Source organism: Haliotis rufescens, unplaced genomic scaffold, assembly GCF_023055435.1.
Source record: "Haliotis rufescens isolate VD_foot unplaced genomic scaffold, xgHalRufe1.0.p SCAF_15, whole genome shotgun sequence".
Lineage (NCBI taxonomy): Eukaryota > Metazoa > Mollusca > Gastropoda > Lepetellida > Haliotidae > Haliotis > Haliotis rufescens.
In genome coordinates, this window is record NW_025963835.1 from 612,490 (window position 1) to 637,500 (window position 25,011).

Here is a 25,011-nt window from a genome sequence, read left to right on the forward strand (position 1 = left end):
TCCCACATGCATACATACACACACCGACAACACACCACACACACACATTTCATCACATTGCCAGGATGTAAAGGGTCGTCATCACAGTAACAGGCTGAAAAGACATAAATAAAATCACAATAACAAATAAAACAGGCAACATGTCATGAAAGTAACAGACTGAACAGACAGAGATGTCATGACAGTAACAGACTGAACAGACAGAGATGTCATTACAGTAACAGACTGAACAGACAGAGATGTCATTACAGTAACAGACTGAACAGACAGAGATGTCATTACAGTAACAGACTGAACAGACAGAGATGTCATTACAGCAACAGACTGAACAGACAGAGATGTCATTACAGTAACAGACTGAACAGACAGAGATGTCATTACAGTAACAGACTCAACAGACAGAGATGTCATTACAGTAACAGATTCAACAGACAGAGATGTCACTACAGTAACAGACTCAACAGACAGAGATGTCATTACAGTAACAGACTCAACAGACAGAGATGTAACCATGGTATCAGCTTGAACCCATCTCGAGACATCGAACAGATTGCAGTGTTGCACACGGGCGGTGCATCGATCACACCACCAGACTGCACAGAATCACACACTCCATGCAAACATACCATCCATCAATACACCGGACACACCCTTCATCACTGCATACTCCACTGCTATAAAAACACACGCACAGCCAGGGAAATGTTAGACACACAGGCACGTTTGCATGGCCACAGCTCCTCCCACGTGCACGGCTGGTATATTATTTACTCTGATGGCTACCAGCAACAGACTGCACGGAGCGTGCATACGCCACAGGTGTACACCAGGCCAAGCTGTCAGTGGTGTGGCGTTTAATTATTGACTGCAACCATATTGGATGAGGGCATTGATTATTTGAAACAAATCCTGAATAATACAGTACCGTTAACAACTAAGCCATGGCTTATTTTCTGAATCAATAAAAAATCTTGATTTATACAGGAACATGGAGAAACACATTGATACCTTTGTTATCTGCATACTGACAAATCTATGAAGTTTTTTTGTTCTTAAGTCGTTTCTATAACGATAGAATTTGTTTGTTTAACGACGCACTCAACAATATTCCAGCTATATGACGGCGGTCTGTGAATAATCGAGTTAGGACCAGATAATCCAGTGATTGACATCATGAGCATCGATCTACGCAATTGGAATACAATGACATGCATCTACCAAGTCAGCGAGTCTGACCACCCGATCCCGTTAGTCGCCTCTTACGACAAGCATAGCCGCTTTTGTTACGGCAAGCACGAAGACGGTTGCTGAAGACCTATTCCAACCCAGATCTTCACGGGTCTCTAAGATAGAATGACAGTGTGAGTATATGTAAGCGTTATTAGGACAGAGGGCACATTGAATGGGCTTCACAAATTTACCCACGTGGGGAACAGAATCTGTGTTTTCGGTGTAACGCGTGCACGCTTTATCCCTAAAGACGACGCACGAGACGGGGGCGGTGGGGTAGCCTAGTGGTTAAAGCGTTCGCTCGTCACGCCGAGGACACGGGTTCGATTCCCGACATGGGTACAATGTGTGAAGCCCATTTCTGGTGTCCCCCGCCGTGATACTGCTGGAATATTGCTTAAAGCCACGTAGAACCATACTCACTCACTAGACGATAGAATGAAACCTTAAACAGCATTTCAGGGATGGATGGGCTATCTGGGATATGTTGTTTAGTGAATGGGTAATTAAACTGGGTTTAACGCCGCTTTTAACAGTATTCCAGTTATATCACGGCGTGTCAGCTTAATGTGGGAGGGAAGGCTGAAGTGATGCAGGTCTCAGACGTTTACCACTTTGGTGAAACCCACGAGTACGGGTATGGTACTCACAAATCTAGAAACTTAATCAGGGCGACCCGGGATTTATGCCGCTTTGAACAGTATTCTAGTTGTTCCACGACGTGTCAGCTTAATGTGGGAGGAAGGCCCGGAGTGATGCAGGTCGCAGACGTTTACCACTTAGGTGAAACCTACGAGCACGGGTATGGTGCTGACAAACCTAGAAACATAATCTTGGTATCATATGTTTCTGGTACACCTACAAGTCTCCTCAGAGAACTGTGCCACACCTGGGATTAAAACAGGATGCACAAATTAACATATTGATCGGGAGAATAACTGAATGAAAAATTGAATATTTGTGAACACATCAGCGATCATAGATATTCTAGCGGTTCACATCTTGACATTTCCTGGCACCAAGGGGGCACGGGTGGCCCGGTCGTCTAAGGCGCCGCGATTCGCTGTGCAGAGTTGCGTCCCCTGGACACGCCAGAAACCTATGATTGTGGGTTCGAATCCCGGTTCACCCCGATTATGTTTCTAGGTTTGTCAGCACCATACCCGTGCTCGTGGGTTTCACCGAAGTGGTAAACGTCTGAGACCTGCATCACTTCGGGCTTTCCTCCCACATTAAGCTGACACGCCGCGATATAACTGGAATAATGTGAAAAGCGGCCTTAAACCCAACCCAACTCACTCACTTACTCCTGGCACCACTTAATACAGTGTATGTTACTTGTCTTCAGCAAGTGAAACATGATTTGTGAGCTTGTCGTAAAACGGAATCGGGTGGTCAGGCTCGCTGACCTGGTTAACACATGTTATTGTATCCCAATTGCGTAGATCGATGCTCATGATGTCAATCACTTGATTGTCTGGTCCAGACTCGATTTCTACAGACGGCCGTCATACAGCTGGAATATTGCTGAGTGCGGCTTTAAACCACAAACAAACAAATAATATGTCACTTTCGTCAATAACCGATCAGTCCATTTGAATGTCCCATTATGTTGCAGACATGTCACTATTACAACCTCACCACCACGTGTCAAATAGATGGACTCTTCCGTGATTCCGCCCACGGGTAAAAGATGCACTTGCAGAACTAGAACTTATCGTATGTATGCATGGCTGAATTAACGAAAGCACGTGAAAAAAAACAAAGCAAATTTAGCAATGCTTTGATAAATTCAGCTTCGTTTACATACAACTCTGGATATAGCGAAGAGTCGATAATAATAATCTTGATTCCCGTGATTGTACATGAATAAAAGACTTCGATTATATCGAATAAGGCAAAGTATGCAGCGAATGCCATCCGGTTTCGTCAAACTAGTTTAATATTAAAATGACTTTTAACTCAAAGTAATTTTCGGTAATATTCCAGCTATACCACGGCCTGGAAAGAATCGGGACAGACAAGACAAACCAGTGAGTGATATCATGAGCAACGTCAGACACCGTCGGATCCGACAAACCGTTGGCTGATGTTATGAGCAGCGGTGGGTGAAAGGCGAGGTGAAATGAAGTTTAACGTCGCGTTTAAGATTGCTTCACTTCTATAGCGACGTGCGTGCTGTTTGTGTGTGACTTCTTGTACATGCCCAGACTAATACCGGTTTTATAGTGCTAGCCGACTGTCAGACAGTATGCTGAATCAGAGCCAACCAGTCCCTTCATACCGAGCGCCAGGCAGGGTAACAAGGACATGTTTTAACGTCTTTTGGTATGACGCGGCCGGCGATCGAACCACCGACACCCCGCTCTTATTATTACTGACCGATTCTATGGAACAGTGCTGAGGTGAGGTGAGGTAAGGTGAGGTGAGGTGAGGTGAGGTGAGGTGGGGTTTAACGTCGTGCGGGCGTGTGCTTGTACAAGTCCGGACTAATGCCGATTTTATAGTGCTAGCCCACCGAGATACCATGCCGCAGTTTAACATGAACACCCCACTCAAACACAGTATGCTGACTCCGAGTCGAACAGTCCTTGTTTTATTTAGCCCCTTAATGCTGAGCAGACAGGTAACAACAGGTACCATATTTTAACGTCATTTGGTATGACGCGGCCGGGGATCAAACCCCGAACCTTCCGCTCTCCGGGTGGACGCTCTATCGCTTGACATTGCTGAGTATGGCGTTAAACAACAAACTAAAAATAATAACACAAGAGTGGCAGTCAGTACAAAGTGAAAGCTTTATTATATATAACAGGACCAATGAGGTTCAGATATGTGTGTATACGCTGGCCGGAGAATGAATGAGTTATTATGAAACTGACATGAGTTTGAAGATGCAAGTTTCAGACATGTATCTCCACGCTCTGATTCACTCACGTCAATGACAGCTTGTCAATCACACTAAAATGAAGGTTATTACAAGTGAGGTTAATATGAGATTCTAAAACACCGCGAGACACGTAAACAAACTATATCACAGAAGAACGGATAGAAGTGAGTGAGTATAGTTTTACGCCGCTTTTAGCAATATTCCAGCAATATCAGGCGGCGGACACCAGAAAAGGGCTTCACAAATTGTACCCATGTCGAGAATCGAACCCGGGTCTTCGGCGTGACGAGCGAACGCTTTAACCACTAGGCCACCCAACAGCCCCCACAGAGAGAGTACGAGAAGGGGATTTGAAGGTATGGTTTGTGAAACGAGTCTCCTCGAGAGAAACAAACAAAAGAAAACAGCTCCGATTATGACAATGCGGGTTGTGTAGCGAATCCATTACATGAGTGGACGTAACGTGAGTGAGTGAGTTGGGTTTAAACCCGCTTTTGTATCGTATTACAGTTATATCCAGTGATACAGGTCCATGACGTTTACCACTTTGGTGAAACCCACGAGACAAGTATGGTGCTGACAAATCTAGAAATATAATCAGGGCGAACCGGGATTCGAACCCACAATCATAGGTTTCTGACGTGCCCAAGGGACGCAACTCTGCACAGCGAACAGACATATCGCATGCCTTTGCACATTTTTTTCAAACCATTCCTTTTTTTGACACGGTTATATCGACGTTGTGAGTTTATCGTTTGAACTTCAAAGAAGATTCAACTAAAGAAGAATAAATAAGTTCAAAGGAACAGGAGGAAGCGTGTTGTCATGGGGAAGAGAAAGAATGAAAGATGGAGGAAGAGGTATTCAAAATAGATGTACATTAAATGAAATCTGTAAACGTGAAAGGTCTCCGTGTCTCGAGTAGGACATAAACACTGCAACTGTATTAATTTGAAAATGAAGCCCTGGAACACATGTATTCTCTATACCATGACGTACACTGTAATCTTTGTCTGAATTTGCAAGCTCAACACAACCCGACGTTTGAATAATACAAGTGACACGTGACACTGACTGATGGCATACCTATATCATTACGACATTCACATTTCTGGTTGGAAAGCACAAGAATATATGTTTTAAGGCTTGGTTTATTTTTATGGGAATTTTGTAAGCAAACATGAAGTAACCTGTGTAATACCGTTAACACGATGTACACATGTGGGGCATGTATCAATGACTTTGCAGTGTCAGTTCGACATTGCTGACCACACTGTTTGTTTCATACAGCTCCGCATTGTGTCACCCACTGGACGAGTCACGTGCCGATCGTATTTCACAATGTTCAAATATGCTCTTCATTAAACAATAGGGAAAAAAATGAAGACTTTTGACATTTGAAAAAGCTGACAGGAGGGCATTCCAAACATCGTGACATTTTAAACACCACCCTACTGCATAACTTGGAATTGAAAGCTCTGCTGTGACTGCAGTGGTGTGCCCTAAGTTTGACATAACGTGACATTCTCCCCACTCATCCTCGCTCTCACGGGATGGGACGGACGGGTTTGGGTCTAACAGTGAGTGAGTGAGTTATCGCCGCTTTTAACAGTATTCCAGTTATATCACGGCGTGTCAGCTTAATGTGGGAGGAAAGCCCGAAATGATGCAGGTCTTAGACGTTAAGCACTTTGGTGAAACCCACGAGTACGGGTATGGTGCTGACAAACCTAGAAACATATTCGGGGCGAAACGGGATTCGAACCCTTAATCATAGGTTTCTGGCGTGCCCAAGGGCCACAACTCTGCACAGCAAATTGCGGCGCCTTAGACAACTGGGCCACCCGTGCCCCATGGGCCTAACAGGTGGAGAGGGGTTTGGTTTAACGGGTGTTGGTCTAAAAGGTGGAGTGGGCGTTGCTTTGAAGAGTTTGGACCTAAACTACAGACCATTGGTCAGGCGGACTTGTGTCTAAAATACAAGGGTCGTATCTTTGTTTGAAAGCAGTTCATTTAAAACTGAGATCAATCTAATGTTTTGACAAAGTCAATGGTTTAAATCTATCCCAATGGGGCAGAACAATTTTAACTAAATGCATGAGTAAACATGCATCCATTACATTAGGCTCAAGCCCAGAGGGTTGAATCTTCACCTTCAACAAGTCGACCTGGATCTTTCCACCGAGAGATAATGGAAGTCTATGAATACACCAGAGACCAGTATTAATCACACATGACCGATTACCTCAAATCAATTAGATTACAGGCATCGTGGTGTCATAATAAACGAGTACTAGTTTGTATACATCATTCACCATAGCACTGTCGTTAGGAGACCGAAACGATATCGTCTTTTCAACCAACTGTGTACATAGAAACGACGTATAGCCTTTTGAAAAACTTAAAGTGGTCTGTGCAGTATATTATCAATGGCGACTAGGATATATAAATGAATTTTTTTTTAAAGTTTTAACAAACACCAGAGCTACAGATTGACTTGCCAACTATTGGGTGAAGTAACCTATATATATAAGAAAACGATGAGATTTGGCGGAACTATATTGCCATGGGGCCTATTTTGTTAAGAATTGTGGTCCTGTTAAGTTTCACGCATCGGAGACCTGCTCTTGGCAATTAGAAGCATATTAAACGTAATGCTAGTCAGTCGCAAGGTTACGCTTGTCAAAATAAATGTCTTATTTCTCATGACCTACCTGCCCATGTATGTTTTCCAAAAACGTTTTCAGCACTGTTCGGAAAAAACCCATTTCTTTTTCACCTGATTTTGACTTCTTAAACCTTGAACTACGGGGGCGGGCCAGAAGGTCATCTGGTACAAAAAAAGCAGGCTCGCTCATAGATTTGAAACTCCGTCAAATTTGAGTGAGTGAATTTAGTTTTACGCCGCTTTAAGCAATATTCCAGCAATATCACGGAGGGGGACACCTGAAATGGGCTTCACACATTGTACCCATGTCGGGAATCGAACATGGGTCCTTGGCGTGACGAGCGAACGCCTTAACCTCCAGACTGTACAACCGCCCCCAGTCAAATTTAAAAAACAACAACAGGAATATATTTTAACTGGCCTTAAGACAGCGGGTACATGAAGAGAGGTGTGATGACTAAACAAAGGAATTCTAAATTCTAGTCACAACCGTACATGATATATACATGATACATAAGTGATATAAATATATATGTCTACAGCGGTGTCGTAAATGTCATTTCATGTTAATCCACGTAAAAACGTGTTGCATAATTTTGACAATATGAATATTCATGTCGATGGTGGATGAGTATAATGTTACGAGGAAAACGTCTTGCCTGGCTACATAAATCCCCTTCCTTGATGCTATGTTAATAAGCCATATATCGACGCTCCCACCAACACATAACGCCACCACATTGTGGCGGACAGACAGAATCCTCTTCATATGTACACAACACTCTCTCTTTGATATTGGTGTGGTATATCAACTTTTGGCAACAAAGGCGACGAATAGTTTAAAAAACGGTAATCCATTTCTCAACAAAACTGTTTGAATTCGTGACCTAAGGTCATGTTGACGCATACCGTATTAACAAACAACTAATAACACTTGTCATCCTTTGTTCACACACTTTCACGGCGTTCGTCACGTATCCGTAATAATAGCTTCCAATATTATAACCTACACACAGCTTGTTTCAATATCCGTTGATGGGTCCATTCGTGTTTTGGTTAATATCTGGTTTCAGAGCAAACTTGAATTTTCTTTCGTACGATGAACCATCGTTGTTGAAGCGGGGAATAAACACCTGTGATGCACCTGGCGAGTTGTCGCTTTCGTTAACTTTGTTAACATGCGTGTCTTTCTTCATTCCCAAACCTATCTTTGTTGTCGTGTAGGTCTTGGCCTTAAACTCCATGCATGTTTTAAACCACTTCCTACATTCGTCGATGTGATAATCCAGAAAACTCACAAAACTCTTCTCCGGATGCTTTGGGTAGACAATCGTCGTCTCGGCAAAACGTTTCGGCTTTACTCTCGGTTCATAAAATGTTCGGCTCACAAATCTCTTACGAGTCGAGTTTTTGTAGCAAATAAGAGTCTGAGCGAAATGCACGGGCGTCATGGCCGGCTCGAAGCACACCTTGTCATTGTAGCGTTTCATGGCAGTCAGGTCCAGCACACTTCCAACATACTTCTCTTCGTAATTAGGAACTTTCACAACGGCTACTGTTTCGGATATTTGTTCAGGGACCATTTTCGTGTCTGTCCTTAAATTCGCGACCGACCGTCTCCCACTGTACTCCTCAACTCGTCTGCTCGAGCCGAGATGGCTATTTTTAGCCACAGGCTCCGACCAAGCGACATTGTCATTCAGATAGGACTTGCCTACGACCCGCCTCTCCGAAAACGCCTGTTGAATAGAAAGAAGATAACCTTAGCGGGTTTTTTTACCTGCAGCGTGAGTAAATCTCGAGCAAAACATGCTCAAGGCAACACGACCATTGATTGATTGAAAGCAAACGTCACCAACCTGGCCTACAAGCAGACGACACCACAGCACGCGCTACCAGAAGCAGACGACATTTCGTCGGCCTCCTGTAGACTGTTTGAACTGTCGCTAGGTCGGGGTAATTGGATTTAACAAGCAGTCGACCGTTATTAACGATAGCAGTCACTTTTATGGTAGTCAATATCCTGTCGCATTTACTAGAGTACGTGCATAATGTGTACTATAGTCAAACAAATGTAAACACCATACCTCCAATATCTGACGCTTCGCCAGTTCACCCCTCTAAATCCGAGGCCCACGCTTGAAGTTAGGTGTCATTCACTCAAGTGAATGCTTTTCAAACTAGGTCCGATACTAGTGTAGAGTTTTATCAATGGGCCTTTAAGAACATGACAATTCAGGTTATGGGGGATTATGTGGTATTGGGGCCTCTTCAATGGTGGCGATGGTATCGGATTCATCAATAATATGTGGACACACCAACACAATCGAACTGATGTTATTTCTTATTTTCATGTATTCAAGTTCCAAGATATCTGTCTTTAATTAAAATAATTTTACTAACAAGGGAACATGAAATAAAGTTCGAAAGCAAACGGCCATTTTTGTTTTAAGCTGTGGCATGAATGCCTTATAAGAATGGAATTAATTGGATTTTCGAAGTATTAATTTCTTTTTTACATTTTGTATTATATTTTTATGTTTCAATTTTGTAATAGATTAATGAAACCTCAGAAACCTCACTTTTCTCGCTATTTAATTTATTTTTGTTTTGAGAAAGATCATTTGTCTCCAGTAATACGTTCGAAAATATTTACTGACATTTTGGCCACACGTTGGAATAAAGGGACATTAAGTCCCTCTATCGATTTAAATATAGTCCTTAAAATATTGAGTGTCTATCTATATAAAAATATATATAACATACATTTCATCTTGACGAGCCTATTTAAATAAGCTAGACTTGCTAGGATGTAATATGTGGTTTAAGTTGGGTTCACGTTTGTTTCACGTGTACGTGTATGCCTGCTTGCACTGGACCGGACAAGACTGCAATTGTGACACCATGATGTTAATTAACTTGGATATCCCACTCAGACTCGTGCAGCATACGACTCAGAGCCGACCAGTTCTGTTATATCCCTGAATTGCAAGTAACACCAAGTTCTGTTTGTTTGTTAATTAACGCCGCGCTCAGAAATAATCGAATCTGGGCCAGAAAATCCAGTGATTGACATCATGAGCTTCGATCTACGCAAATGGGATACGATGACATGCATCAACCAAGTCAGCGAGCCTGACCACCCGATTCCGTTAGTCGCCGATTACTCTTACGACAAGCATGCATTGCTGACGACCAATCCTAACCCGGAATCGTCACGGGACGCAACAGCAAGTAACATCTTTCAACGGGTTTTGGCTGACGCCGCAAGGGGATCGAACCACCGACTTTCAGCTCTTCGGGCAGACACTATCCATTACACCGCGTATAGGGCCCCCGACTTGCTACGAGACCTGGGATGGACATAAGATACTCCACAATATAACCCACTCCCTTCTCCGTATCCTTCACAGTCCCGAGTAAAATGAAGAGCCGGTGGCCACAATGGTTGCTTGGTATGGTTAGGACACGTGCACTGATACCACAGGAAGCTCACCCTATCGACCACTGGTTTGTCGTACCCAGGTTTACTGCCATGTGAATATGAGGCCTGTTAAAAAAGTATAGTTTTTCAAGGCTTTCTTCATGATTGACTGGGTAAGGAGAGAAATATTATTTTTGTAGTCCATTTATTTTGTAGGTTACACATCAATAAAGGTAAATTTGATTCTGTGGTACCAAGTGACCTCTTTGGGCCACTCCCCCTGCAACTGGAGGTACAAAAGCGAAATTTGAATAGATTATTAAACCTATTTAGAATAACAAATATATATTGTGTGCTGGCGGGCCAAGGGAAACAAGAAATTTAATTTAACAAGCCTTATATTGTTTACTAAGGCGAAAACACCGTTCACAATGCATCTTTTGTCACAGAAGATCAATACTATCGATAACAGGTTGAAATAGTACCTAAACAATTCCTACAGTAGTACCTGCATCTGTTGGCATGTGGCGTTATAAGCGAGGACCCGGGCGTTACAACGGGGTAGTTACTGGAAATGTACTCTCTGATTCAGAGAACAACTTTTGCTAAATCACGCTTGAGCATCACATTAGAAAGGTTGATTATATGAAACCTGTTCAATGTTTGTTTCGTTCTCTAAATCTTATTAAAAAATACCTCACCAAAACGATTTCCGTCATGTTATCGACTTCATGTCAATAAAATACGTGATGTTTAGGTTGAAGTTATTTTCCGCTAACAAAGGTCACATGGCCAAGAGTACAATAAATAAGACAATGTTTTTGTACATGGCTGGTGGACATTGTGTATATATCTCAATAACCTATTCATGTTACATTAAACAGGCTGATGTCTTTTCAAAATATGTAGCAATATTTATTTATGAGTTTAACATTCTTAGTTGCTAAAAGCGGATTGAATATGTTCGTGATGGATACATGTAACAGTAACTAGGGGCGTATAGTCTTCTGTTTTCCGTATGTAATGGGACCCGTGAAGATCCGGGGTAGAATAGGTCTTCGGCACACCATGCTTGCCGTAAAAAGCGACTTGCTTGTCGTAAGAGGTGACTAACGGGATCGGGTGGTCAGGCGCGCTGACTTGGTTGATGCATGTCATCGTATCTCAATTGCGTGGATCGATGCTCATTACAATCTATTATTTACAGGCCGCCGTCATATAGCTGGAATATTGCTGAATGCGGCGTTCAACAACAAACAAACAAACAACCCGTATAAAATTGACAAACTATAAGGAAATGGTATTCACTGTATTATCATTACATTTGTTGCACTTAAATAAACCAATACTGACGTTTTCATTGTAATGTTTGTTTGTTTGTTGTTTAACGCCGCACTCAGCAATAGTACAGCTATAAGTCGGCGGTCTGTAAATAATCGAGGCTGGACCAGACAATCCAGTGATTGATATCAAGAGCATCGATCCACGCAATTGGGATCAATGACATGCATCAACCAAGTCAGCGAGCCTGACCACCCGATCCCGTTAGTCGCCGATTTCTCTTACGACAAGCATGGGTTCCTGGAGACCAATCCTAACCCGGATCTTCACGGGGTTTTAAGCGCTGTTTGAAGTTGGAAATATTGCCAATTTATTCAAATTAAATACGTGAAAGCCAAGTATATATTTTAGCTGATTATGTTCGATAATTTAACCTCGGTGTACAGTAATAGTTAATGCATTTATAGAAGTTAGTACATGATATATGAAAACACATTTTCGGAATGTTTTCAAGGGTTGACATGTTGTTTACAGTTAGTAGCATGGGCATCAGATCGAATTGATAAATAAACACTGACAGGTTAAGTCGTCACAGGTTTGATATCGAATTATTGAATACTGATATGTAAACATTGTTGGCATGTATGCACTCGGTAAAATGTTTATAGACATAAAACTGTCAAAAGCAAACTCATTAAAACAACGAGTAATTGTCGAAATCATCATAAAGCCTATGTGCTAGTGATTAGTGCATTATCCTAAATGTACGTATACACACACGAGAAACAATAATTTTGCCAACCACCCGACACAATTTTGTGCCTTGCAATATCGAAATTAGTCAATTACCATATCTCGTCAATAACACCTGTCAGTCTCCACGGACTTCACGTGCATGTGAATGTGAAAAGCATGCACTGTTGTCACTTTCAACAGGTGTCTGGATCTACGTGAATCTCGTGCATGCACGTGCATTGGAAATAGCGTTCTCAGTCAGCAAGCACACGATCGGAACCTACCTGTTGTTTGACCGGCATCTTGTCGGGAAATGGCGGACAGATGGTTTTATTTACCTGAGATCGATTATATCGCCAGGATACGGTGGCGACCTAGTTTACAGTAGATCAATAAAATACGTGCAATGCGCTACACCTAGCAATGGTGATGTGTAGCTGAGGTGTGGCACGATTTAAACAATTTATGATTGATTGATGGTTAACGTGCACTCATGCTGAGGATAACCCGTGTCAGTCTGAGTGGCAGCGTGTCATGATATGGCAATTATGAATTAGCATAGGCCTTGTCATGTAGCAAATTAATACCTGACATTGATGCATACGGAACTATAATAAACGTGGTTTCAATGTTTTCAAGATGATAAATATCTGATACCATGACATCAAAGAACGTTTACCATCTTTAAAACAAGATGAAAGGATTGAGTGAGCGAGCACATCGTTTTTATGAAATTGCATCTAGATACTGACAAGCCTCATTTATTGTAGTGTCAGGGAATGAGGCTGTATTTTGCTTTAGCACTAATCCTAGTAATGTTTTGTTTTTGATTGCCTATTTGTTGTTTAACGCCGCACTCAGCAATATTCCAGTTATATGACGATTGTCTGTAAATAATCGAGTCTGGACCAGACAATCCAATGATTGACATCATGAGCATCGATCCACGCAATTGGGATGACATGCATCAACCAAGTCAGTGAGCCTGACAACCCGATCCCGTCAGACGCCTCCTACGACAAGCATGGGTTGCTGAATATCACTTGTAACTGAGTGAGTGAGTGAGTGAGTGAGTGAGTGAGTTATACCATTTCCATGGAATTCTCACTTTATAAGTATCAGAACACACATCATAATTAATAATCGCAATAATTCGTGATTCCCTTTCATGTGGCGAGATCTATATTTAAAAACATCAGCTATTCGATCATTCAGTGTGTGGCCACGCAATCTCCAGCATGTAACATCTAAATTGAATCTCACCTCACATCTTCCATTTCACAACCACATATACCTAGACTTTAATATGTTTACCAATTCGTCACTACATGATATTTATGTGTTTTTTTCCAACTCAAAGGCTCATATATCCAGACTTTCTCAAGGACACGCGTCACCTCTGGCAGTATTAATGACAAAGAAAATGTTCAAAGATTATTTGCTCGGAGGCAGGACTCGTAAAGTGCATATATTTACACTGTGAAGATTAAATCTTTTGAAGTGACAATTTTGTGTAAACAGTCGTCAACACAGTTTCTAACCCTGTCTGGGCAGGCATTCAGTTGAGTGTAACGGTTCAATATGGAGTGTGTGTTTTTTTTAGAACTTCTCCATACACTTTGTGAATTGTATATAATTGTAATAAAAAGACCTCTGGACTTTGTTCACCATTGAGTGTTATGGCTGGATACGGCTTGTGAACTAGGGACACCCGTGAAGATCCGGGGTAGAATAGGTCTTCAGCAACCCATGCTTCCCGTAAAATGCGTCTATGCTTATCGTAAGAGGTGACTAACGGGATCGGGTGTTTGGTTGATGCATGTCAATTGCAGGGATCGATGGTCATGATGTCAATCAATGGATTGTCTTGTTCTAACTCGATTATTTACAGACCGCCGTCATATAGCTGGAATATTGCTGTGTGCGACGTTAAATAAACAAACAAACAAACAAAACAAATTTGATCCAGGGGACACTAGTTGGAGTAAATCTGAAACGACCGAGCCCATTTGAGTGAGTGAGTCAATTATATTTTACGCTGCTTTTAGCATTATTCTAGCAATATCATGGCGGGGGACACCAGAAATGAGCTTCACACATTGTGCCCATGTGGGGAATCAAACCCGGGCCTTCGGCATGGTGAGAGAACGCTTTAACAATTGGGCTACCCCACCCCCCGCGCCCACTTGAGTAAGTGAGCTGGGTTTCATTGCGGCTATAAAATGTATTTCACGGCTTGTCAGCTTATAGTCGCGGCTAATACACAACCAGTGCTTTCGGCAGCTTTCGAAGCTATGGATGATAGTGTGGTTCGTTGTGCAGAGTTGCGTCCCTTGGGCACGGAAGAAACCTATGATTGTTGGTTCGAATCCCGGTTCGCCCCGATTATGTGTCAAGATTTGTCAGTACCATACCCGTGCTCGTGGGTTTCACCAAAGTGGTAAACGTCTGAGACCTGCATCACATTTGGCTTTCCTCCCACATAAGGATGACAAGCCGTTATATAACTGGTAAACTGTTAAAATCGGTGTCATACCCAACTCACTTAATCAAGCTTCCCCGAGTTTGATTCCAACATGTGGCCATCTTAGTTTCCCATTTCATCCTCGATTATCCAGTGTGTCATATCTCCATTCTATTATATTTCTCGTAATAGAATGGCCACATAATACACTGGATAATCGAAGGTGTGTCTACTTGTGTTCGAAGGGAACACAATTAGCCGGTTGTCTCAGGCATCTCAATTCTACGTGTAGAGTTACGTTACGTAGCAATACCCGGATCCGCTGATCATGGGAGTGAAGCGCCGATTATGATCCTTGGTCTGTCAGAATTACACCCGAGATCCATGTTCTAACGTCTAAATATAAAACGTCAACGCCAGAGAATAACCAGTCTCTATTATCCAACGAGACAGTCCCACTGGGCGTAAAAGGCAAATAGGGGTGAAAATTATATAAATGGAACACTAAAAATCGGTGACGAAACCAGGTGTTCGCGTCACGATTTCCTTCCTCATTTAGCTGATAAGCTATCAAATAGTTAACAAAGCGACGTTAAATCAATCCACTCGTGATCGTAAATCACTTTGAACAATCACACACTCGTTCACCTTCCTACGTTCTCTCATACTGAATTGGTAGTTATTTCCTTGTGCTTGTCGGGGCGGTGGGGTAGCCTACTGGTTAAAGCGTTCGCTCGTCACGCCGAAAGACCGGATTCGATTCCCCACATGGGTACAATATGTAAAGCCCATTTCACTCACTCATCCACTCACTTACTCACTCACTCACTCATTCTATCGCTAAACCACTCACTCACTCCATCCCCACACTGGTTCAATATGTGAAGCCCACTCTCACACAGTCAGGGGCGGTCGGGTAGCCTACTGGTTAAAGCGTTCGCTCGTCACGCCGAAGGCCGGGTTCGATTCCCGACATGGGTACAATAAGTGAAGCCCATTTGTGGTGTCCCCCGCGGTGATGTTGCTGGAATATTGCTAAAAGCGGCGTAAAACCATACTCACTCACTCACCCACTGAGTCACTAAATCAATCGCCCAAGTGTATGTCATCGTTCCCTTATTTAGGTGTTCATGCTTTCAGCCACTGGTTTTCCGCACCCAATCATTAACAGTTCGTCGTATTATAGTACACGCAATGAACAAAACACTACTCTTGATACTGAGTTTTACAAGGAACGCCTATTTGAAATGTTGAAGGAGCCGTTAGTGCTGTAGAACACCATAAATCGTGGGCCAGACGTGGCTCGGCATGCTTCCGTGCAGTCATACCTGTAGGGCAGGTTCAGTGTTTATTTGTTCAGTCCATATCAGTGACTGTCTTAGAAATAAAGTTTTAAACATGTACATTAGTACGTTCTGTATTTGCACTTTAAGCTTGAAGCATTAGCTTTGAAATTTTCATGTTTTTTCGACATGCGCGAATGAACAGTTGCGGCGAGACGCGGGCACCACATGGTGACGAGATGTTGATTTAGAAGACATGAACGAGTTTGTTTTGCGAAAAGGTCTGTACTTTTAATTTACATGCATCTGCTCTGTTAAAAATCAATTCAAATAATATTTGAGCTGAACAGAGATTTATAAATAGAAAACCCTTCTGAACAGATGAGATAGCAACGTGGCCGCCTGTTTTGATAGGAATACAGTCGTGTTGATTCGTGTCGGAGTATGTCCCCACGGTGTCACCCCACTGTGCCACCGTCCCCACTCACTCACTCAGTCATCCAAACCCACCCACCGACCCACTCACTCACTCACTCAATCACTGACTCTATCGTAAATATGTTACGCATCACTGAAGATAAACATGTATACATATGTACGGAAGCCTTTTTGGGCTATTAATTTTATATTTTTATCTTGAAATTTCACGATACTAACTTGAAATTCCAAGATGATATGTTGAAATGTCAAGATAATAAGTTTAAGTTTAAGATTATAACTTGCAATTTCAACTTAGTAACTTGAAATTTCAACTTATTATATTGATTTTTTTAAGTTACTAAGTTGAAATTTCAAGATACTTAGTTGGAATTTCAAGATGCTAAGTTGAAATTTCAAGATAATCAGTTGAATTTTTTATTTTTTTTTAAAGAAAACCAAAAAAACAAAATGACCCTAAAAGGCTTCCGTACTTCTGTCTTTCTGCATATTACAATTTGTCAAAGAAATAATATGGTTTAACAAGCCGGACTACCTGCCCTACTTTCTAATGGGCTGAATATCAAACACATATAAAAGTTTTGCCTTAACATACAACCCATACACTTGATACTTATCCACGTAAATCCTATACTTGAGATGCTCTAAATCCGAGACACCCGGCTAACATGTCATACACCTGGTCTCTGCGGGGGTCTTCTCTACCAGGAGGATGACTCATTCGGGGGCTCCGTAACATGGTGTTTCACCCTCCATAGCGAGCAAAGAGAGTTTCATTCAGTCAACCCAGGCAGGGTTTCCTAGACAGGGCTTCATAGTTACGGGTTAATGGCCAGCCATGATGGTGACACTCAAGGCTGTATGGTACAGTACCATTGTATCGAGTGTGCTTGGTGGCCCATGTCTTACCCAGGGAGGTTGGGGATAATTAGCGTGTTTTCCTTGCTATTTAATAAATGTCGTTTGTCGAGTTAGGACATGTCAGGTTTGTCCTTTGATGGGAATATTTTCGTGGATGATTCTTTCGATTCGCTCATCCGTTCAGGGGACGCAAATCCCTATGTATGTTTATGTGGTGTGTGTAGATAAAGCATATGGGATATTTACGAGTTTGGTGGCTTTTCGTGGTCGTTGTGGAGATGAGATGGGAGTAGAAACTCACGATACAGAAAGCTTGTTGTTGAGATTTCTCTACTTTACATTAGAAAACGATTTTAAGTGGGATTTAATCATGGCTGTCGTTACCGTGAGTGTTTATATTTCACATTCGTCGTTACCCGAGTGTAGATTCCGCTGTAATTTTTGCGGTAATTTTGTATATCAGGTGAGGTAAGGCAGATGGGGTTTAACGTCGCGTCCAAGATTATTGCACTTATATAGCGATGTGCATGCTAATGTGTGTGTGTGTGTGTGTGTGTGTGTGTGTGTGTGTGCGCGTGCGTGCGTGCGTGCGTGCTTGACTAGTCCGGACTAATGCCGATTTATAGTGCTAGCCCTCTGAGACACCATTCCGCAGTTTAACATGAATATCTCTCTCAGACACAGAATACTGACCCCGAGCCGACCAGTCCTTTTTTTGGCCCCTTAACGCCGAGCTCCAGGCAGGGTAACAACAAGTACCATATTTTAACGTCTTAATGACGTCAGAAAACGTCGGAACACGATGAAATAACGAAAGTCGAAAATTTAATTAAACTCGTTCCGCAACAGTGCTCATAAATATGGCATCAGGCCAATTTTATAGCCTGACGGGTCATGAGAAACAGGAAAATTGTGTAGCCAGCTTAAACCTAAAGTTTGTCTCAGTATTATACAACGACCTTGTCTCACTACCCTGGGTTATGCTGGCTTCAACCACCACTGTCCTGTACCGTGATCGCGTTATATCCGCTTGAGACGTGTACACATTCATCTGCCTGTTAGATGCTGCACCTGTGTATAGACTGAATAATGTGCATGGTGTATGCACATATGAAAGCAGTGCTGTAGGTGTGTCGCCTGTGTGTTAACTGGCAACATGCTGCCGCGGAAGAAAAATGTGTCATTCTGTTGGTGCAACCTGGTACCTAACTGTATGTCTCCGTGTGCAAAGGTCAAAATGACCGAAATGTAAATAAATGGATGTAACACAAAATAAACTTCCCACAATATGAAAAACAACCCCAAACGAATAGTGATAATTAAAATAATGATAATAAATAATGGTGATAAAATAGACACACAGACACATACACTGAGATGTTCTAAAAGACACATGCACACACAGACAGACATACAGAAATACACATACACAAACAAACACATATACAAATACACATACATACACACAGATACACGCACATACAGACACACACACACAGACACATACAAGCAAACGCACATAGAAACACATACACATACATACATACACACATCGACATACACAGAAACACACCACACACAGACACATACCCAGTCACACATACATACTCACACCAACACACACCACACACAGACAGACATATACACATCACATGCACACAGGGACACACCATAAAACACACACACACACACATACACAGACAGACAGACATATACACATCACATGCACACGGAGGCACACAGAGACACACACAGAAACACATACACACAGACACATGCACATACAGAGATACACACAAACACATACACACAGACACACGCACACAGAGAGATACACACAAACACATACACACAGACACACGCACACAGAGAGACACACACAGAAACACATACACACAGACACATGCACATACAGAGATACACACAAACACATACACACACATACACATACACACACATACACATACAAACACGCTCAAACATACACATACATACATACACGCACACACAGAGACACACACAAACAAATAGATATACATACATACACACACAAACACAAAGTCATACATACACGCACACGCAGACACAGACAGACAGACAGACAGACAGACTCACACTACAGAGCCAAACATGTATGCACAAACACATACACAAAGTCATACACGCACACGCACACGCAGAGACAGACGGACAGACAGACAGACAGACACTACAAAGCCAAACATGTATGCACAAACACATACACAAAGTCATACATACACGCACACGCACACGCACACGCAGACACAGACACAGACACAGACACAGACAGACAGACAGACACTACAAAGCCAAACATGTATGCACAGACACATTTGCATCCTCTCCGATTAATACTTATTCTCTCTAATGGACAAAGTACAGACATATTAACACCACCATCCTTCCCTAGCAGTGTGAGTCTGCCAGCCGTGAATAAAACCTTTGACAACACAGCTCTAACCATACATACAAAGATCTCATCCGAAAAAAATTGTCAAATTTCGACGCAAATCCAAACACATTTCTTAAAAGCCTTTAGACGACAACTCACTCGGTACATGTGCCGCCGCGCATATACGTAGTGGGGAGAGGGTGCAGTATGTTTAGTTAAACTTCAGAGCAAACTTAGGCAGCGTGTTTGTGTGTTGCAGCAGGTGAGGACAGTCCAACAGGCTGGCGCAGACACGACCATGTATGTCGCTGTACATCTCGGTCTCATCTACTTGTATGTGCTGTGATGCAAAAGGTGGAACTAGTTGCTGGGTGAACGGCGATCTGGACACGCGCACGTGGTTAGGAAGAATGTCAATACGATTTCATATTTGGCTGAACATAAAAGGGCTTGACTTTGGTATTTGAAAGAGCGTTCAGTGAGATGTTGGGTCGGTGACTGGTTGTGTGTGTGGTGGGTATAGTGTGTGATGTAGTGATATAGAGTGTCTGGTTGAGTAGAGGAGAGTGATTGAACATGTGAGTGTGTGGTTTAGTGTGTGAGTGTGTGGTTGAATGTCTGTGTGTGTGGTTGAGTGTGTGGTTGAATGTGTGAGTGTCTGTGTGTGTGTGGTTGAGTGTTTGGTTGAGTGTGTGAGTGTGTGGTTGAGTGTCTTGGTGTGTGGTTGAGTGTGTGAGTGTGTGGTTGAGTGTGTGGTTGAATATGTGAGTGTCTGTGTGTGTGTGGTTGAGTGTTTGGTTGAGTGTGTGAGTGTGTAGTTGAGTGTCTGGCTGTGTGGTTGAGTGTGTGAGTGTGTGGTTGAATGTCTGTGTGTATGGTTGAGTGTTTGGTTGAGTTTGTGATTATCTGTGTGTGTGGTTGAGTGTTTGGGTGAGTTTGTGAGTGTATGTGTGTGTGGTTGGGTGTCTGGTTGAGTGTGTGAGTGTTTGGGTGAGTTTGTGAGTGTCTGTGTGTGTGGTTGAGTGTTTGGTTGAGTGTGTGAGTGTCTCTGTGTGTGGCTGAGTGTCTGGTTGAGTGTGTGAGTGTCTGGTTGGGTATGTAAGTGTTTGGTTGAGTATGTCAGTGTTTGGTTGAGTATATGAGTGTCTGGTTGAGTATGTGAGTGTGTGGTTGGGTATGGGTAAGTGATTGAACATATGAGTATTTGGTTGAGTTAGTGAGTGTCTGGTTGAGTATGTGAGTGTTTGGTTGAGTATGTCAGTGTCTGGTTGGGTTTGTGAGTGTTTGGTTGAGTGTGTGAGTGTTAGTTAGGTATGGGGGAGTGATTGAACATATGAGTATTTGGTTGAGTATGTGAGTGTTTGGTTGGGTATGTGAGTGTCTGGTTGGGTATGTGAGTGTGTGGTTGAGTATGTGAGTGTTTGGTTGAATATGTGAGTGTGTGATTGGGTATGGGAGAGTGATTGAACATATGAGTATTTGGTTGAGTGTGTGAGTGTGTGGTTGGGTATGTGAGTGTCTGGTTGAGTGTGTGAGTGTTTGGTTGAGTATGTGAGTGTTTGGTTGAATATGTGAGTGTGTGGTTGGGTATGGGAGAGTGATTGAACATATGAGTATTTGGTTGAGTATGTGAGTGTGTGGTTGGGTATGTGAGTGTCTGGTTGAGTGTGTGAGTGTCTGGTTGAGTGTGTGACTGTTTGGTTGAGTGTGTGAGAGTTTGGTTGAGTGTGTGAGTGTGTGGTTAGGTATGGGGGAGTTATTGAACAAGTGAGTGTCTTGTTGAGTTTGTGAGTGTTTGGTTGAGTATGTGAGTGTTTGGTTGAGTATGTGAGTGTTTGGTTGAGTATGTGAGTGTTTGGTTGAGTGTGTGAGTGTCTGGTTGGGTTTGTGAGTGTTTGGTTGAGTGTGTGAGTGTGTGGTTAGGTATGGGGGAGTGATTGAACATATGAGTATTTGGTTGAGTATGTGAGTGTTTGGTTGGGTATGTGAGTGTCTGGTTGAGTATGTGAGTGTCTGGTTGAGTATGTGAGTGTTTGGTTGGGTTTGTGAGTGTGTGGTTAGGTATGGGGGAGTGATTGAACAAGTGAGTGTCTGGTTGAGTATGTGAGTGTTTGGTTGAGTATGTGATTGTTTGGTTGAATATGTGAATGTGTGGTTGGGTATGGGAGAGTGATTGAACATATGAGTATTTGGTTGAGTATGTGAGTGTGTGGTTGGGTATGTGAGTGTCTGGTTGAATATGTGAGTGTGTGGTTGGGTATGTGAGTGTGTGGTTGAGTATGTGAGTGTGTGGTTGGGTATGGGAGAGTGATTGAACAAGTGAGTGTCTGGTTGAGTATGTGAGTGTTTGGTTGAGTATGTGAGTGTTAGGTTGAATATGTGAGTGTGTGGCTGGGTATGGGAGAGTGATTGAACATATGAGTATTTGGTTGAGTATGTGAGTGTCTGGTTGAGTATGTGAGTGTTTGGTTGAGTATGTGAGTATTTGGTTGAGTATGTGAGTGTGTGGTTGGGTATGGGAGAGTGATTGAACAAGTGAGTGTCTTGTTGAGTATGTGAGTGTTTGGTTGAGTATGTGAGTGTTTGCTTGAATATGTGAGTGTGTGGTTGGGTATGGGAGAGTGATTGAACATATGAGTATTTGGTTGAGTATGTGAGTGTGTGGTTGAGTGTGTGAGTGTTTGGTTGAGTATGTGAGTGTTTGGTTGAGTATGTGAGTGTTTGGTTGAGTGTGTGAGTGTGTGGCTAGGTATGGGGGAGTTATTGAATAAGTGAGTGTCTGGTTGAGTATGTGAGTGTTTGGTTGAATATGTGAGTGTGTGGTTGGGTATGGGAGAGTGATTGAACATATGAGTATTTGGTTGAGTATGTGAGTGTGTGGTTGGGTATGTGAGTGTCTGGTTGAGTGTGTGAGTGTCTGGTTGAGTGTGTGACTGTTTGGTTGAGTGTGTGAGAGTTTGGTTGAGTGTGTGAGTGTGTGGTTAGGTATGGGGGAGTTATTGAACAAGTGAGTGTCTTGTTGAGTTTGTGAGTGTTTGGTTGAGTATGTGAGTGTTTGGTTGAGTATGTGAGTGTTTGGTTGAGTGTGTGAGTGTTTGGTTGAGTGTGTGAGTGTCTGGTTGGGTTTGTGAGTGTTTGGTTGAGTGTGTGAGTGTGTGGTTAGGTATGGGGGAGTGATTGAACATATGAGTATTTGGTTGAGTATGTGAGTGTTTGGTTAGGTATGTGAGTGTCTGGTTGAGTATGTGAGTGTTTGGTTGAGTATGTGAGTGTTTGGTTGGGTTTGTGAGTGTGTGGTTAGGTATGGGGGAGTGATTGAACAAGTGAGTGTCTGGTTGAGTATGTGAGTGTTTGGTTGAGTATGTGATTGTTTGGTTGAATATGTGAGTGTGTGGTTGGGTATGGGAGAGTGATTGAACATATGAGTATTTGGTTGAGTATGTGAGTGTGTGGTTGAGTGTGTGAGTGTTTGGTTGAGTATGTGAGTGTTTGGTTGAGTATGTGAGTGTTTGGTTGAGTGTGTGAGTGTGTGGTTAGGTATGGGGGAGTTATTGAATAAGTGAGTGTCTGGTTGAGTATGTGAGTGTTTGGTTGAGTATGTGAGTGTCTGGTTGGGTTTGTGAGTGTTTGGTTGAGTGTGTGAGTGTTTGGTTGAATATGTGAGTGTGTGGTTGGGTATGGGAGAGTGATTGAACATATGAGTATTTGGTTGAGTGTGTGAGTGTGTGGTTGGGTATGTGAGTGTCTGGTTGAGTGTGTGAGTGTTTGGTTGAGTGTGTGATTGTCTGGTTGAGTGTGTGACTGTTTGGTTGAGTGTGTGAGTGTTTGGGTGAGTGTGGGGTTAGGTTTGGGGGAGTTATTGAACAAGTGAGTGTCTTGTTGAGTATGTGAGTGTTTGGTTGAGTATGTGAGTGTTTGGTTGAGTATGTGAGTGTCTGGTTGGGTTTGTGAGTGTTTGGTTGAGTGTGTGAGTGTTTGGTTGAATATGTGAGTGTGTGGTTGGGTATGGGAGAGTGATTGAACATATGAGTATTTGGTTGAGTGTGTGAGTGTGTGGTTGGGTATGTGAGTGTCTGGTTGAGTGTGTGAGTGTTTGGTTGAGTATGTGAGTGTTTGGTTGAATATGTGAGTGTGTGGTTGGGTATGGGAGAGTGATTGAACATATGAGTATTTGGTTGACTATGTGAGTGTGTGGTTGGGTATGTGAGTGTCTGGTTGAGTGTGTGATTGTCTGGTTGAGTGTGTGACTGTTTGGTTGAGTGTGTGAGTGTTTGGTTGAGTGTGTGAGTGTGGGGTTAGGTTTGGGGGAGTTATTGAACAAGTGAGTGTCTTGTTGAGTATGTGAGTGTTTGGTTGAGTATGTGAGTGTTTGGTTGAGTATGTGAGTGTTTGGTTGAGTATGTGAGTGTTTGGTTGAGTGTGTGAGTGTCTGGTTGCGTATGTGATTATGTCAATGTGTTAGTCTGTGGTTGGGTATGGGAGAGTGATTGAACATGTGAGGGTTTGGTTGAGTGTCTGTGTGTGTGGTTGAGTGTCTGTGTGTGTGTGGATGGGTATGGGAGAGTGATTGTGTTTGGTTGACTATGTAAATGTGGTTGAGTGTGTGTGTTTGGTTGACTTTGTAAATGTGGTTGAGTGTGTGTGTTGGTTGACTATGTAAATGTGGTTGAGTGTGTGTGTTGGTTGACTATGTAAATGTGGTTGAGTTTGTGAGTTTTTTGTTGAACATTCAGCTATTCAGCAGTCATAGTTCAGGACTGATGTACTTATGCATTGTCCAAAGCAGCAACACCACCACCCCCCACCCCCCCCACACACCGCCGAAGAAAGGTCTTATATGAGCGCATCTTTCAGTTATAGCTTTTTAAAGTGATAACAGTTAAAATTTGTTAAACAACAGTTGGCGTAGTAAGTAGCTGTGTGGCTATTTGGGTGCCGAACCGTTGTCTAGCAGCCAACCACGATACACCAAAAGGAAAGAAAAGTACAATATACATGTATATGTGTAGCAGTGAAAATTATAACAACATTTTAGTGTTTGTTTGTATATATGTAACTTAACGTCATTGGGTATAACTTGGTGTTTTCACATGGTGTTTGCGATTTGCAAGCAAAACATGTCTACATTTAATGATTACAGCGTGGTGTCATATGGCTCAAACATGTCTACATTTAATGATTACAGCGTGGTGTCATATGGCTCAAACATGTCTACATTTAATGATTACAGCGTGGTGTCATATGGCTCAATTCCGCAAATAAGTAAGGTTTATTATCATGTATAAATATATTTTGTTTATGTACACTTGTCATGTAACCTTTAA

At 42.4% G+C, this 25,011-nt stretch overlaps 1 protein-coding gene across 2 annotated transcripts in view; it reads right to left on the reverse strand.

The window, feature by feature from the left end:
• Window positions 1-6,011: 6,011 nt before the first annotated feature.
• Window positions 6,012-25,011, reverse strand: part of LOC124142118 — a 23,377-nt gene continuing 4,377 nt past the window's right edge. The window contains exons 1-2 of one of the 2 annotated variants that reach the window (XM_046510402.2): window positions 12,513-12,545; window positions 6,012-8,527 (exon numbers count right to left, since the gene is read on the reverse strand). In XM_046510402.2, coding sequence (XP_046366358.1) covers window positions 7,811-8,527; window positions 12,513-12,530 — 735 coding nt within the window. In that variant the 5' untranslated portion in view covers window positions 12,531-12,545 and the 3' untranslated portion in view covers window positions 6,012-7,810. Of the gene's footprint in view, window positions 8,528-12,512; window positions 12,546-25,011 lie in introns of those variants that run through there. The other variant, XM_046510401.2, reaches the window with a different exon arrangement.